Genomic DNA, 17,879 nt, shown 5'->3' with positions numbered 1-17,879 from the left:
TTCCAAAATTATAGTGTTTAAATAATAATAATGATAAAACAAAATGAAAGAGGAATCCGATCGGGATTTTTTTGTGAAAACTGTATGTACTTTATGTATTCTACTGTGGTTACCATGGTTTTCACAAATGACGCAAAATAGTGTCTGTATAAATAATGTGCGTAAGTAATACAGTTTTCTTTACCTTTGCGAATATCGCACAGATTAGATTGATTTTTGTACGCAAGTACAAGTATGTATTGTTTAGATATAAAACAATACATTGTATCTATATTGCTAATAAGATAAGCCTTATTTTGATAAATTGTACAAAATGAATACACTAGCTACCGTAGAACAAATAATGACTTGAATTTGAATGCATTAAGTAATTTTTTTAATTCAAATTAAATTAGGGGTATATTTTTTGACACCAGACGTAACAAATTGTAGACGTTAACACTTTGGATCTGGTTGTGGAACCACACACGTATTCACCGTACAACAGAACCCAAACGGCTCGAGGTAGGAGGGTTCCCAGCATGCATCAGCCTGTGTCTCGGGCGTTTCCGGACAGACACATTTGTAATCGTTGGAATTCGGAATAGGTGTACATGTAGCAGGAGGGTTACACTTTGGTGCGCCGTCACAAACACTTGGAGTTGTCGGCTGCGGTGTTGCTAGAATGGTCGTATACGTTATTGGTAAGGCTGAAGTAGATGAACTAACAACGGGGCCGGATGTTGCTGATGTTGACACGTCACAATTTACACCCGTAAACCCTACGTCACACGAACATGTGTATGTGTCATTGAGATATGTGCACAACCCGTTCACGCATGGGTTTGAATCGCATGGGTTCAGTTTGTTTTCACACGAAGGACCGTTATACCCAACGGTACAATTACAGATGTAGGAAATAGCGTTGCTGAAGCAAGTTCCGCCATTTTGACAAGGAGACATCGAACAGTGGTCTTCTTTATCACAGTGCGTCCCGGTGAAATTTGCTTTACATACGCAGTAATAACCTCCGGTCATCTCCAGACAGGAAGCTGAATAAAAAGATATCTCATTATCTAGTGGTATTTCTTTTTTCTACAAAATAAGGATTAATCAACGAAAAACAAATATAATGATAACTCTGACCGTCTCTACAAAATAACAAATACCGTGACCTGACAAGCCTGAATCTCGAAATTCTCCATGAAACTTGAATATGAAGTTTTGAGAATGATTTTCAACATTAGCTTATTTACGTCAACCCATCTTATTGTAGTAGATGAGTGTCAACATTTTTCTATATTCTAACATTAACCATTACAGTCGATTCCAAAATAAAGCTTTGCTGTGTTATCTTATAGATTTGCATAAATTCCACCTAAAATTAATCTTTTCAGAAAATATGCAAACCGAAATTTGACAAAACCACTTGCCTTTGGCAACGGTAACCATAACTGTTGAACATTTGATTCGAACTTACTCTGTGTTGTGTTACCTCATAACTTACAGTATTCCGTCTCTACATATTACAGAGTTAGCTCCCTTGCGGGTAGATATCGATTGTTACGTCACTATTTTGTGAGCGCAATTAATGTTCTTTTCTCGGAAACGTATGACGTTACGCTCGCAAACACATGACGTCACAATCAATACCTACCCGCAAGTGCAGATAACTCTGTAATATGCAAATTCGGAATACGACCTAATGTATTCATTCCTTCCTAAGGTATAAGCTGAAACCTCTATTCGACAAATAGCGTCTGTAACCTTCGTAACACATGTTTTACCTCAAACTCAATCCCATTATTTGTGTCCCTAATGTCCTGATATTGTATCAAGTTTCAAACAAGTCAGGGTCAGTTATCGTGTAATTGAAGAGATAGTTAACTAACATCCTCATTAACAAGAGCCGTTATATAGAATACCATACCATTGTTTTGACATGGATTGGAATCGCATGGTTTCACAGGTCCCGTCACTTTGTCTGAAACACAAACAAACAAAGCACATAATTAAATATTAGGATTGAATCTTAGGAAATTGTTAAGTATTGGTTAGTCCAACCACAATTGTTTTGTTTGTTTGATTAATAAACATCCTATTAACAGCCAAGGTCATGTAAGGACGGCCTTCCATGCACGCGCTGTGAAGCGTGTATAGTGTGTTATGCGTGTTTTTGGAGGCTGCGGTATATTTTAGTTGTGTCTTCTTGTAAAGTGGAACTTTTGCCTTTTTATAGTGCTATATCACAGAAGCATGCTGCCGAAGACACCAAGCAACACACCTCAACCGGTCACATTATACAGGTGAACCAGTCGTCCCAACCAGAAGTTTACAAATGTTAATTAGTTAATAATATGTAATAATATAGGCCCACCTTTGTTAGATTCATATGTATCATATATTTAATGTAGCTTCATAGGCCTATTTCAGACAGATGGTTTAGAATAAGGATATGTGTTAAATCCAATAATCGATATATATGAGGAAAATATGCTTGTCTTAAGTAAGTTTCACTGATATCTTCAGATTTTTTTTAAAAAATTATTATAATGTAATGTTTACTTATTATAATAACAAGACTGAAGTTCACGAATATTCCTTAATTTAAGGGAAATTAGGAAATTCAAACTTAAAATTCTCTATAGGAAAACATGAGTCAAGTTAAAAAGGGTTCCTTAACCAATGATATTTTCCTTAGCTTATTTAATGGTTCTCTACTGGGATTCCCTTAAGTTAAAGGGATGATGACAAAAATAGTACGAGAAGTTATAAAGGGGTGGTATATTGTCAAACGATACCTTCTAGTGACGCTGTCCTGTTCAGTAAATCGGCTACCATTTGTTGCAGCTGGTCCACCTAACGTGTTAGATTTATATTCCATGTAAAGCATATCTTCTAGAAATATAACACTGTACACTGATTGTTATTCGTACAGATCAGGGGAGATAATTCTCGAAGTCGTCTTATCTTCTATTATAATGATTTGAAAAAAAGCATTTGTTTAAATTCTTAGCAATATATATACATATATATACTTTTGTTCATATACTGTCATTCTGGAATGCAGTACAATTATATTTTACATTTATTATTCATTTAAAATAGGTAACAAGTGACATTTTTTAAGCAATACACTATAATTAATCTATCATTACATACTACCCATAGTATCTGACATATATATATTTTATCATTCATTTTGTTATTTCTTTTCTGATGTGATGTTTAATATGTTACCTGATCCGTGATATTTTTGGTGTTACCCTGAGAAGCTATTGCGTTCTCGTTGTCCAGTATTCGAGCAGTTTGGGACTGGACCGTATGTTTGAGGTTAGCTATATCCGTTTCTGCCTGTGTAAGGTCCGAATACTTCGTCTCCATTGCAGTGACTACATCTTTAAGGGCGCAGAATTGGGACTCAAACGCTGTAAGGCAGGTTCAACATCATTACCCCTGGCTAATTTATCAATTGTTTTATAATCATTAATACTGTTTCAAAGATGAAATACCATCGAGTATCGTAATAACAATATCTACATGAACGCCGATACTACACTTGAGTTTTAATCATTGACCATGTTTATGTTTCAAAACAGGAAAGGTTTCGTTATTGTGAGATCATGAAATGTTTCACAAGGTCCAAGATATTATGGACGATAACACTGTATCGATGCCATATGACATCGTTCCGATTTCGTATCGCATTTGAACCACAAATTTACCAAGTTGAATACTAAAATACGAGTCAAATCAATCTCATTCATGTTATTGAAACGATATTCCTAACATTTTTCTTTTAAGTTTTTATGGGTAGGTTTTAAGACGGCTGGGATAATTAGTCCGATGGTTTTTTTTACTAAAACTGTTGTAAATGTCTAGAATACATCGTTTAAAGAAAGATGACGTTTTAATGGTCACGAGGATGTTGTCGAAGTCGCTAATTCATAGTTGGTATGTGGATGGTGTGCTACGATGGGAGTCGCACATGAGAACATTTATTATATTTTTAAAAAATGGTATTGAGCCGACGTTTTAATTATTTATGTTCGTTTTTAAATTATAAGAGTGTTAACTCACATTTTCTCAGTTGTTTTTATTTGATCGTTAGGTATTTTATAAAGCGCCAATGTAACGTGGATGTCTTTTTAGCCCACCATCATCAGATGGTGGGCTATTCAAATCGCTTTACGTCCGTGGTCCGTGGTCCGTCCTCTCGTCCGTTAACAATTCTTGTTACCGCTATTTCTTAAAGTACTGAAGGCTTTCCCAAGGGCCCTTAATGTGCAAATTGCATTTTGGGACCAATTGGTCAACAAAATGGCCGCCAGGCAGCCATCTTGGATATTCAAATTTAAAGTTTGTTACCGCTATTTCTCAGAAAGTAAGGAAGGGATCTCACTCAAATTTCACATGTAGAATCCCCTAGGGGTCTAGTTATGGTTATGCCGACAGGACGCCATCTTGGATTTTAACAATTGAAATTTGTGACCACTATTTCTCAGAAAGTACTATAGGGATCTGTGTCAAATTGCATGTACAGGTTCTCCGAGGGGCTAGATGTGCATTTCGTATTTTCGGACAGAACGGTGAACATTATGGCCGCCAGGCCGTCATCTTGGATTTTGATATTGAAGCTTGTTACCACTATTTCTCAGAACCCACTGGAGAGATTTGTCTCACATTTTATGTGCAGGTTCTCCTAGGTCCCTGGTTATGCCGATTGCATTTTGGTACCGATCAGTGAACACGATGGCCGACAGGACGCCATCTTTGATTTTGACAATTAAAGTTTATTACCGCTATTTCTCAGAAAGTACTGAAGGGATCTGTGTCAAATTACACGTGCAGGTTCCCATAGGTCCCTGGTTATGCCGATTGCATATTGGTACCGATCAGTAAACAAGATGGCCGACAGGACGCCATCTTGGATTTTGATAATTGAAGTTTGCTTCCACTTTTTCTCAGAAAGTACTGAAGTGATCTGTCTCAAATTCTATATGTAAGTTCCCCTAGGACCTTAGTTGTGCATATTGCATATTCGGACTTACTGGTCAAAAAGATGGCCGACAAGTAGCCATCTAGTTTTTTTGATAATTGAAGATTTTTACTGTTATTTTCTCAGAAAGTATTCAAAGGATATCAGATTTCAAATGTTGTAATATGTAGTAAAAGTTTGAAAAGCAGAAAAAATATCACTCTTTCCTTTGTCTGACATATATCATTCTTTGATGGGCGTCAAGATCACTCTGGGATCTATTGTTCTTAAAGCACGATCGAAAGATCGTGATAAAAACTAGTCCACGAATCAAACAATACACACGGAATTTAAATTGCGATACTCGACCATATCATCATGACAGTTTTTTGTCAGGGTAGTGACACAGCACTATAAACACACTTATGATATATTTTTCAATACCGAGATAATGTAGATATTATTCACAAAAGAGGTTACAAAGAAGGTCGGTCCTTATATGTGTTCTCAAACAAACATTTAGTCACCTAAGAGGTCAAACCGTCTGTGGATTTCTCGGACAAAATCAGATGTTTTCTTTATACATATCATAAGTATTCAAGCATTACTTACAATCTGGATGAAGTATGCATTTGTTGTCTGTTAACACACAAGGCAAAGCAACCACAATTATGAGCACGAAATGCCTTAGGTGGACCATGTTGTTCTTGTTTGGTGTCAATTCAGGCTTTGTTTAAGATAAGATAACTGTGTCACTCTGTCGACTCGGTTTTATCAGACTATATAGTTAACTACACCAATACCAGATACACACTAAGTGGTAATATTCGTGACATTATCTCACACGGACCTATTCCATTGGTAAGACTGGTAAGCTAGACATTGGACTGACCAGCCTATTACATCTGGATTGATGTTGGTTCACATCCTCCTAATTATGTCTTTCTATCGCGCCATTTTCAGTGGTTCATGAAGTATGCACTATTGAATCTATTTTGCAATGCAACAGTTGCACCGTATCGTAGTTAAGTCAAATATAATATTATGCATTATGTGTATTAGTATAGCTGGTGTCTAATACAATTGTTGATAAGTACCTTCTTCTGTATTACTAAATGCTTTTCATAATGCTTTTTAGTCCCATCATTGTTAGGACTATTTCCTTTCGTTTCCCTAAAATAGGGCCATTATCGTGGGAATACAAATAACATATCACATTTTTCCTTTGTTGTTTATATCAAGATGGAACTCGAATTACAATAGTCAATGCGTTTGGGACTCGTGTTATCAAGACTAGCAAGCACAACTATGTTTTATTTTAGTTTTTACTTCAGACATCTTTACATGGTGGATACAATTATGATACACGAGATGCCAAACATGATATGTTTACATGTAGCTGTGTTTCGGTAGAGGTTTATCTGAACAACTCAACTGCCATTTACAAAAATTCACATGAATTTGACTTAGATGTGTATGGTACTAATGTTTATAGAAGAGTCCCATGTTGTGGTATTTTTGGCTCCTTAAACACACTCGCATCTTTTACCGTATCGGTTTCGGAATTTTTCTTCATTACAAAATGCCATTCGCATTATGATAATAGTCTAATAGTTTAGTTTCCAAAGGTATTTTTTCAGTTCAGAATATTTAATTGCGAATGTCAGACGGGCTACAGATTAAAAAAAACCTTGCGAAGGTAACCTTAGATAAATGCAAATAAAACCATCGAAGTCAGTCAGAAATTGAGTGAAATGTTTATTTGCATAGAAAATGCAAGTAATGCTGTTACAATCTCTTGACCTTTGTTGATGTTCCATATAAATTTCACCACGTTTGTACACTAACAAATAAAGACATGCTCTTTAAAAATATATTTCTGGAAATAAATACTATATTTATGTTAAAACGTAAAATATAACTTAAAAACTAAAGATAATAAAATGGACGGTTAATTTGATAGAGACAATCTATGTTCTTGTCACATCCTTCCATAATGACTCAAAATACATAAACATCATGTTAAAGATAAAATATACAAAATATATTATCACAGATAATTACATACAATAGACATATAACAGACGAAACCAAACAAATAATCACCTGTTTTCATTTTATCCAATGCAACTATGGTACTTTACCAGTTTGAATATGAATATGGTTTATTGAAATATGTCTAATTACGTTAGAATTTGTTGATGATATCACAATCTTTGTTTTAATTTTAAAAAATGGACGGATGCTAACAATATCACAGACAGATACTTACACAGCGTATAACATAACAATGGTAAAACTTTCGAACAATCACAAGATGGCGGAATTAACCTAAACATCCGGGTTATAATATAACAAAAACACACTGAAATCAACTATGTCAATATGAGTGATGTTTCTATGAGTTTAAGTAAACAATATGCCAATTATATCAAACAAATCCTAGATCATATTAAGGATTTACAACTTGGGCGCTTTATGGTCAAAGCTTCTTACCAATTAATAAAGAGATACCGGTAGTTAGTTATAGAATACGTCAGTGCTACATGCAAAGTTCGTCAACTTTTCCATTCAGGGCGACGTTCTTTTGGTACGGAAAACAAAACATTTGCCAAACACGGAAACTGTCATCATACTTTCAGTAACAGATAATATGAATATTTTAACATCTTCTTTTCTATCTTGATTTTTCTAATGTGTGTGAATGACAATTTTTTTTGGATAAATCAATCGATTTTGCAAGAACGAAAACCAAGTATGATTTTCCGTGTGGGGAACACAAAACATATACAAAACATGGAACTTCTTATCATAATTTCAACAACAGATAAAATGAATATCTCTACATCTTCAAATTTTTATTAATATACATTATCTAACGAGTGAATCAAACAATAATTCTATATTATATTAATGAAAAATATTTATGTACAAAACAATATATCAATAGAACCAAAGACAACCCCTTAATGCATCCATATGACTTAAATAAATATACAATCAATTTGAATGATGTCTATTAATATATGAATGATTATTTACAAAGATCTGTTTAAAGGTAAAAAATATGTGTGTAATGAAAAATCAAAATACTGTATATAGATGCACAGTTGGTAAAGTCACACCTTTACTTAAAAGTGGATATAAAACATACCACAGTTCCTCCCTATGAAATCATCCCTGAAATTGTATAATAGACTCGTCTAATATTTGATTAAGAAGAATCTAAATGTGTCTTCAGGGGTGAATGTGTGAATTCATCCAAATAACATACCTTCCATGATACTTAAAATAGCTATATTGAATTTTCACAATACTTGTTACTATCTCATAAGGAAAATATCAAGGAAATTATCACTTTACGTAGGCGAAAGGCAAACCAACCCTTTGAACAACCATTCCCGTAAATCAGGATGGTTCTTGCACCTTTCCTATACCAGAAACACACACGAATACCACATAATCTTTCTGCATTTTAAATAATGTTTTAAAGTTTTGGTTGTCTTTCTCGCTGAATTCGACCCGTTATGAAATGTTGATATATGAAATTTAAATTCTATCTAAAAGATCTACTTTAATTCTTCCTTTGTTATCTATGGGATCGGCGCTTCCTTAGTGTTGAGCCCACGGGGATCTCATCTCATACTCTTTCTGAAATGACAAAAGCAGGGAAACAATAGCATTATTATCGTAGTAAAGTCTCAACATGATCAACAATACGTTGGCTGACGAAAACAGGGAAACAAGAACCGCATGGGTACTGTAAAGTACAAAAAGTACTACTAGTGATCATGTTCTGATGAAAATAACAAAGGCACAACATAGAAGCCATATGTTATTTGTTATATTGAGACATAGGTCTATTGTTTGCCACACCAACCATCCATACACAATGTTACAAACCTTTATTGTGACGTTTCGTTTGGTTAATGATGACAACCAATAGAAAACTTAACATTGTAATTTTCACCCTTCTAACGTCAGTTCTGTAAAGCCTGCATAGATATTTTCAACTTTATTAAATAATATTTATGCTTTGATATATATATTAATAATCGGAACCCCGGCTTAGTTTCTTTTTAAGGGTGACAGATGTTGCAAATCATGGGCATCACTTAATTACACATACTAGTGTTTAATTAACGTATTATTGTCAAATACACAAAAACTGTGTTTAATGACATGGTTTAATAATTAGTATGACTAATTCGTGTACCACGTGATGCCCGATAATGTTTGTGCGAGACTAGTATCTCCATTGGTGGTAATGGAATGTAACTCTCCAACGTAATTTTCCTGCTGAAATAATGTTAGTGCGGACTATCATTTTAGCGCCATTTCATTTCATCACCAATAGAAAACAATAGTCCCGCACAAACAATATCAGGTATCACGTACGTGGTACGTGAAATAGTCTCGTTGGTAACAAAAACACCCAAACGATATTTTCTGTGATTGAAAACTAAAGCCATTGCAGCTGTCTCTCTTTGAAACTAATGCGTAACAAGTTTAGTTTGGTTAGACAATATCTGGACTAATCAAAAGAGTTCATTATGTATCCGTAGTAGCAAGTGTTAAATAATAGGCATAATTATACTTTATCAGCTGACATGGTTTTAAAAAAAACTGATACAAGGGCTGATAAGATATTGACCACTTCACGAAAACTGTGGAAGATGACCTAGTTACCATGGCAACCATTTTTTTATGATTCATATATATAGTACATGATTATTTATATTGCATGTGGTTCGACAAATATCTGTTAAGAATTAGTGTGTATTCTACTAGCATACCACAGGTACAGAAATGCAATATCGTGATGGTGAGCAACCATATTGTATTATTCATGTACGAAAAATAGTACATGTTTGTTTAATATTGCATCTGGCTCGACAACTAGCTGTTAAGGATTGGTGTGTATTCTACTAACATACCACCAGTATAAAAATATCACAATGTACAATATCGTCATGGTGAGCCTGAGCCTGGTAGAGCAAAACCCAGCCTATAAACAATTAATATATAATACGTTTACTCACATCACCGTATTTTGAATATGTATATCTATCGATAGAAACACGTACATAGTCTGCTAATGACCAACACACATCAAATAATAAAACTTCATTTCCGTTAGGGTATATAATAATCTAATGTCAAAAAACAAAGTAATAATGCCGTATTATCCAACTTGCACAAAAAAAATCCACGATGATAAAATACATCAAAGAAGAAAGTCAACAAAGAATACAATTAGTGACGTAATAGTTTCATTGTTCTCAGACAGGATGAATGGAATACTGTGAACTACTTTATTTTCGTGTGTACTATATTTTCCGTTTGGTTGATGCCCTTGTCTTTCACCTAGCCGGTCAGCGGTCGATCATTGGCACGGACAAGAAAAGGTCAGGGGTCACCCTTATATTTCTATTTGCATTTATCTTCCTACGCTCGGTTATAACCGGAGCAAGTACGTGCAGCCCCATCAATCAATCAAAAGTATTTTTACATTTTGTATTATTATATGTTTAACATTTATTCGCGAAATATATGAATCAACGTTTGAACTCTCTCGCGAAATTACGTATAAATTTGTGTCTTGCCAAAATTAAGTAGTTCACATTATTGGACATTTGCAATGAACTCAGTCTTATATGCGAGATGGTTAATCAACGGAAAGTATGAGTTATGTTTATATGAACAACGCAAAATCACTGTTCCCGTTTCACGCTGTTGCGTTTGTTTATTTGATTTATATTATTGTCATGATTGTAAACATCATCAGAACACGACAGCAATCTTTTAATGACATATGTAATTTCAGGGTGCGAAAGCATCAGACCAGTATTTTGAATTTATGTCAAGCTACGGTATTGCAGCTAGGAAAGTGAACATTATATTTATATTTTTTTGTCTTTTGCATCTTCCAATGACAACGAAAGGTTTAAAAAGAACATTAATATACAAACTCATGGTTCACATCTATATTTCTTAACAAATGTCCTAGAAAGTTATTTCCCCTGCCATGATACTGTGGTATTTTTAGAGGCTGAAGAACGTTTGGCCACAATTAGTGAAGTATCGCAGTGCAATAGAAATTATAAAACTACCTAAATTAAGTATAGCAATAGCACTATAAGTGACTAAAAGCTGTGAAATGCACTTTAATTGAATAGCAAAATCAGAATAGCGTTATCAAAGGCAGAGTTGTTGTATTGCTTTTATCCGATGATTATTATAAAATCATCAAAATGGATAAATGATGTATATCAAGATTAGTTATCACTATAAAACTTGATGTTAAGATGAATGGTGAGTATCAGACACATATTTTGTAGTCATTCCTCTCACGGTTCCAAATCATGCTGCTTAGTTATATACACGTATAGTTGAATCCACAAAACGGTCATATGTTTTGTTCTAGACAAGTCTACTACAGTCTGTACACACCAGTGTTATAATACCAATATATAAACAAAAACACAAACAAAACACAAAATTGTTTTACTTTTTACCTTTTAAAAATGACCACATTAACTTAACCACTTCAATTATCAGTTTACAATTAAATAAAACAAATAAGTTTGCGTTGGTTTCAAAAGCCTACTGTGACCTTTTATTATGGCTATCTCTTTTTCTGCTTTTGTGTAGTACAAGAGATAGCATCCGCTTTTGTATTCAATTGTGATGATAATAATAACCCTCATTATCCGCTTTTGTATTCAACTATGATGATAACAATAACCTTCGGTATACGCATTTGTATTCAACTATGATAATAATAATCCTCATTATTTGTATTCAACTGCAATAATAAAACCCCTAGTTATCCGCATTTTTGTTTTTTGTTTCATGTACGTTTTCCTCGAAAATAAACTAATTTGTACATGTAGTATTGATAATAGGATATAGGAATATATATAAAAATGTCTCCCTGCGTTCGATGACTGTGCCGAAATGCAAACATACTAACTTTGTCGATGGGATGAACTCAAAGGTATATGTTAGAATATCAAAAAATCTTGAAACGTTTGTTCAAGGTTTTTCTTAGAAAAAATACAAGCTTTAGTAATTGAGAAATCAGTTAACTGTAAATCCTCTCTATTGTTATTACGTAATTATCGTATTCGTAATTTTAAATAATTAGTTCCATACAGTTTTAATTGCTAACTACATCTACTCGTTAATTATCTACAGCTATAAAGTATACTTATGCTCATTCGTATTACTGCAAATTAAATGCGAAAAATTCATTCATAAATTGCCTCTACAACTAGAAATGAATAATATTTCGTAAGTTCTACAAGAATGATTAAAGCATATCAGTTACGTTATCATTGGTAGCATCTACACCAAGTCGTTAGATAATTTGATAATTTGATATTCAAATGAACAGTATAACAATAGGATTTTCTCATTGATGACGTCTGTTCAACTTTTCACCATGCACTTGTAAATAATTCGATAAACTTAATCATGCATCGGATTCAAACGCATGCCGGACCAAACATAGCGCCGTCTGGTGAAAATATTACACAAATCTTCATCACATACATGCTTTAAATGATCTTACTGATTGTTTCACGCACAATCAAAGTCAGCATTCACGCGGATCAACAATAAGGAAATATACACAAAGTAACTGAGTTCTAGGGAAACAGTGGGTTTGATGTACCCAAATTCCAATCACCAAGGAGTGTGCAAGAATGTGCTTGATTTGAATAAGAATGGTTGTTCCTTGACTACGACTGAGTTAAAACATGTCAACACAGATATTGTAAATGAATTATGATTGTCGATTGATGTAATGGTAAAATAAGAAAGCCTGGATAATTACCACAAATGATCGAGGAAATGAGATACTATGAAAATGTATTCTGAAATCTTAATATGGGTTAACAAATTGAGCAAAAAAAGTCATCAACCTATATAAAAAGCAATCATTAGAGATTATATTCCCCATCTTGATGATTGTAAAATAAAAAACCACTGTTAAAGAATAAGAAAAACTCTAATACTATCACCATCCACAGAAAGCTTTCTGACGTGTTAATCGCTCTGTTGACGTACCTTTCCAGTGGGTCCTGTATAAGGGTAGTCATACTGATTAGCATGATAACTATCAACTGTGACGCGAGCATATCGTGGTGATATGTCGTCCTGGGATTCAAAGCGAGGAGTGATCTGTTGGCAAAATAAACAAGCTACTACCATCAAAAGGATTTCTACAGCTACAGAAACCACTACGTGTTTCCTCGGCATTTTAATCAAACTAAAAAGCAAAATAGGTTTAAAAGACAAGATCCAATATCAGCTAAATGCTATGGTGATTATCTGATTGAAAAAAAAATAGTGACCATCATTTTTACCTTTTAAATATATATTATGATTTATTGATCAATACTTTAACTTTCAATTGAAAAGTAAGTAACCTGCACGTTACCGAATGAAATCTATTTAATATTTACATGTAATTGTCCTGTTTGTTTTAAATAAAATGAAGACACAAAAAAACTAACAATAACATATATGTACAGAAAGTTAGATATGGGAGTGAACAACTCAAGAAAAGCACAAAATAGCTAACATGTTATAGTGACAGGGATCACAACACAAGCAAACGTGAACACGCTAAAGGAAAAGAGGATTTTTCTGTGTAAAATAATTATTAAACCAATATGGTGTAACATCATGCATTGTTGTCAGAAAAAAAACTTTGACTGGGATATGGGCAGCTATATTTGAACAATATGAATTCGGTGTACTATCACATTGTATTACGTATAGCAACAAAGTGATGGATAATGAACTGGTCAAACTTTTAGCTAACACTTACATGTTTACACATGTTGAATAGGTGCGTATTTTTGATCACCGAGATATGTGCTATATTTACACTTTGATGGACAATTAAGAGAGAAATGGAATATATATATATTCCCTCAAGTCGACAAGCACACAATAAAAAATATCAATATTATACCAATATAATGTCTCATTAAAACCAACAGCATTCTGATCTATCACAGAACTGACAAAATGACACGAAGGGAAGTAACTCTTATAGATTATAATGAACTAGCTGAAACAAACTCATTCACAAACACAAGACATACCGTTAAGTAATAATATTCAACATTACCTTATTTGATATATCCCTTACACTAAAACGATTAGATGTCTCTAATGAAGGATATATACTATAAAAGAAGCATATCAACCTTAACGAAACAGAGGAGGGTGTATTTATCAATTCATGATTTGAAATTATGTTGAGAAACTATTATATAAAAATAACTTCTTGCAGGGGTCCATTATTAAATGATGCATTTTTCAGTGAAATTTAAGCAATCACCGTTCGGTTGAATAGCGTGTAATATCTTTAATCAAAAGGGTTAGAGTAGTGGTATTATTTAGATCAGTGGGGAGGAATCAAAACATAGGATTTTTCTTATTGTGATAAAAATAGGATTGTATTTTATTTACATGTGGAGCAACATCTCCTAAGGGTATTCCATCGCCTCGTGGTGTAATCTAAAGAAAATTGGGTGGTATCAATTAATCATGCATCATGAAATAGAACTTAAGTAGTAGTGGGATAATTAAAGATATTTTTGGTAATTTCTCACGCGCGTATCTTTCAACAAATGCATATTTTACATATGTCATTAAACTATAGATATACAGCGCGAACCTCATCACACCGAGAACTGCTTGAAAGCTGGCTTATCGAAAATATCCATGTTTACAATATTCTGGAATGTGGCATAATGTCATTTCTTAACTGTTGTTCCACATCTCATCTTTATGGGCCCAGTTTCACAAACATTTCTTAAAGATGCTCCCTTAACTTAAAATTCCACATAAATTATCTAAAAATGTATAGAGCAGTTTATACAATATTTCATCTCCAACATTCCTAAGTAGCACATAGACCGTGATTTAAGGATCACGGCATGATACGATTGATTAAAGGGACGTCGTAGAATCAAACCAAAAATAGATTCCTGGAAATCCCCTTTTGGGCACAAGATTTCATAGAGAGGTGAATGTTTCGGAGCCTGCTGATTGGGTATTCAGGGCGCATCAGTTTCAAATGTTTAATGTGTGGGTTGGGCAATACATGTAGATATATAAAATATGTAAAGAAATTTTAAAATTCTGTCAAGTATGTGTCTGACAGAGGGAGGTAATCAATTTTGGAATTTCATGAATATTTTGGTAAATTTTTGGTGCGAAATTCAACATAAGATGGCACCCCCCACATAAAAGTTTAGCAAGATGGTAGATCTTAATTTCTTTTTATTCACATATATGCCAGATGCCATTCTTCAAAACTAGTGACAGGTGACCAGACTTGAAAACTCCATTTAACCTGGACAGTGGCAAACGTTAACATATCGTATAAAGCGAAATCATTTGGTTCTGCGGTCTCTATAAAGGGTCGTCCTTCATCAGTTTTGCGTTTGACCAACAACTTTGTTCCGTGTCATCTATTTCTGTCTACACGTGTCATCTACTAAATATTTAGAAGCCAGCAACATAGGATCTAAGCTTTGATATCATGCAAATATAATGAGATAAGTAGCAAGTTAGATACAATGCTGCATTACAGAAAACATGCATCGCATGCAACATAGACAAGCATCCACACTATAATCAAAAATTGATAAACGGTAGCACAAGCATCACAACTGATACCCTCGACATTATTTTCATAGCTGTTGTTTTTAAAGACGATGTCAAATATACACACTTATGCCAAGCAATTTATATATGAAACTTTGTGCATATGTATTGACACAGATAATGCCATAGGCACTCATATCACCTTTTATGAATATGTTTTAATTTTATGTATAGTTAGCTGTTAATTTAATAACCTCCATTTACGTTTAAGTGAAACCATCCAATATCACAGCTGACGAAAAGTATAGCAAGCTTTCCCGTAAACTAAATTATCATCAATAAACTAACCAAAGATTGTTTTGCATATTAGCTTTATCTACCCTTGCGTGAAGATTTTGATTGTTACGTCATGCTTTTATGAGTATAACATTATATCTTTCGCTGTAAACGACATCATTTAAGGCCACAATGTAGTGACTTCACAATCGACACCTGCCCGAAAGGGACTTAACTATGTTATATGCAAAGGTGGAATATGGTTGATGCATAAAATCAAAATGTTTGGTAGTTAAATTTATACACCGCATCAAATGACTGTTATAAACACAACGCTTGCTTTAGTCGCGGTCAGCTCATAGTCTACTGTTAAACACTATAAAAGGCCAGTTTTGGCGCCAAACTTGGAAGTGTGCAACGCACCTCCTTCTCATTGAACTGAGACCAATCCTTTCCTTTCACGTATACGTCCTTCATGGAGAAACGCTAGGGTCAAAATCAAAGTTTTACTTCAGTAAAAGTTTCAAGAGAACAATTATTCATTTGGGGTTTTCAGAAATATCTGCCCTTGCAAGTAGGTATGGAATATGTGATCATGTCTTTGCAAGAGTAACGTCATACTTTTCAGAGAAAACGACATGATTTTCGCTCACAAAACAATGACGTCACGATGGATACCTACCGCAAGGGAGGTAACCTTGTAATATGCAACGACGGAATAGATTAATAATATAATTGACATGACAAGCATGATAAGTAAAGCATAACCGCCACTATGTACATTGCGACCCGTCCGCCTGAATTAACACTTTGCCGGAACGATATTGATGGTATGAAATGGTTCATATTGTACTTTGTACTAAATTCTTTCGCTGATTTACAAATTTCAAATCTTTTACCATAATAGATATCTTATTTGAAATATAAAAGGGAACTGTTAAAGTTGCAAGGTTCGGCTTTCATTGTTGTCTATGAGGTCATTCTGGCAATGTGTTGCATAGAAATATATATAAACTTCCACCGTAAAAAGCAAAACTAAAATTTCAAACACATTTCAATAATCTCATGGAATGCGACCCATTTCCATATATTCAATGGTACAGACGCTCAGTATTAGTTTATACAAAAATGGCTTTCATCCACTCTATTCTGTATTTGCATATTACAGAGTTAACTGCTCTTGCGGGTAGGTATTGATTTTGACGTCAAGTGTTTACGAGCGTAACGTCATAATTTTCAGAGAAAACGACGTGAATTTAGCTCATAAAATAATGACGTCACAATGGAAACCTACCAGAAAGGGAGGTAACTCTATAAGATGCAAAGACGGAATATTACAAGAAAGAATCATAAACATTATTTCTTGTTCAAGGTTTTTACATGAAACTTACCCCCGGGCCTTGCTCATTATTAAGAAGTCTATCCAGGTTCGCTTTGTTAGTGTATTTCTCATGTGCTCTATTGCCACCTCCAGGTCTGCCCCAATAGCTTGAAAAGTATTCGTGGTGCTGAAACACAACATGTCACATATGCTATAATAGAAATCGGATTACTTTCATTGAGACATTATTTTGTGATATTGTGCCTTAATTCTTGTTTACGTTAATTGATTGTGACTTTCTGAGTCATACGACTCTACTGTACGTATGTTTGGCATTTCCATGTTTTGTTTTTTTCCGTTTATCATTTGAAATATTTACAAATCGCACGCGAAAAAACAAAAGGATTTACTTTACTGGTTTAAAGGAACTAGTCTAAGCTGAAAGTAGATAAGTATGCAATCACAGTAAACCCCACTCGACATAAAGGTCACCATAGTATTAAGTCGTATTTCTTCTGCCAGTGTGTGTTTAGATCGCGCTACGTTAACATGGTGTTCCGAGATAGTTTTGCCTATCTGTCTCGTTATAATAAGACTTGTTGAAATAGCTGTTTCTGCACACAAATCGAATTAGATTACCATGACGAAAATTAATCTTAAAAAATTTCATCAACATTCATTTAGTTACAGCAC

General features: G+C 34.1%; 2 protein-coding genes across 13 annotated transcripts in view; both read right to left on the bottom strand.

Moving 5' to 3' along the window:
- Window positions 1-359: 359 nt before the first annotated feature.
- LOC138321672 (delta and Notch-like epidermal growth factor-related receptor) lies at window positions 360-5,714 on the bottom strand. The gene is made up of 5 exons (XM_069265516.1): window positions 5,570-5,714; window positions 3,220-3,407; window positions 2,781-2,838; window positions 1,910-1,963; window positions 360-1,031 (listed from the first exon to the last, which is right to left on the bottom strand). Exons 1-5 carry the CDS (start codon window positions 5,655-5,657, stop codon window positions 436-438), a joined length of 984 nt encoding a protein of 327 aa, XP_069121617.1. The 5' UTR covers window positions 5,658-5,714; the 3' UTR covers window positions 360-435.
- A 984-nt stretch (window positions 5,715-6,698) lies between these two features.
- The window catches only part of LOC138321670 (trichohyalin-like), a 74,487-nt gene continuing 63,306 nt past the window's right edge, over window positions 6,699-17,879 (bottom strand). For 11 of the 12 annotated variants that reach the window (XM_069265505.1, XM_069265506.1, XM_069265509.1 and 8 more), the window contains 4 exons: window positions 17,257-17,373; window positions 16,289-16,351; window positions 13,031-13,144; window positions 6,699-8,608 (listed from right to left, as the gene is read on the bottom strand). In XM_069265505.1, the coding sequence (XP_069121606.1) occupies window positions 8,570-8,608; window positions 13,031-13,144; window positions 16,289-16,351; window positions 17,257-17,373 (333 nt within the window). In that variant the 3' untranslated portion in view covers window positions 6,699-8,569. Of the gene's footprint in view, window positions 8,609-13,030; window positions 13,145-14,446; window positions 14,495-16,288; window positions 16,352-17,256; window positions 17,374-17,879 lie in introns of all 12 variants that reach the window. The other variant, XM_069265504.1, reaches the window with a different exon arrangement.

Source organism: Argopecten irradians, chromosome 4, assembly GCF_041381155.1.
Source record: "Argopecten irradians isolate NY chromosome 4, Ai_NY, whole genome shotgun sequence".
In the NCBI taxonomy this organism is placed as follows: domain Eukaryota; kingdom Metazoa; phylum Mollusca; class Bivalvia; order Pectinida; family Pectinidae; genus Argopecten; species Argopecten irradians.
The sequence above is the reverse complement of the archived record's forward strand: the minus strand, read 5'-3'. Positions and strand labels throughout refer to the sequence as shown.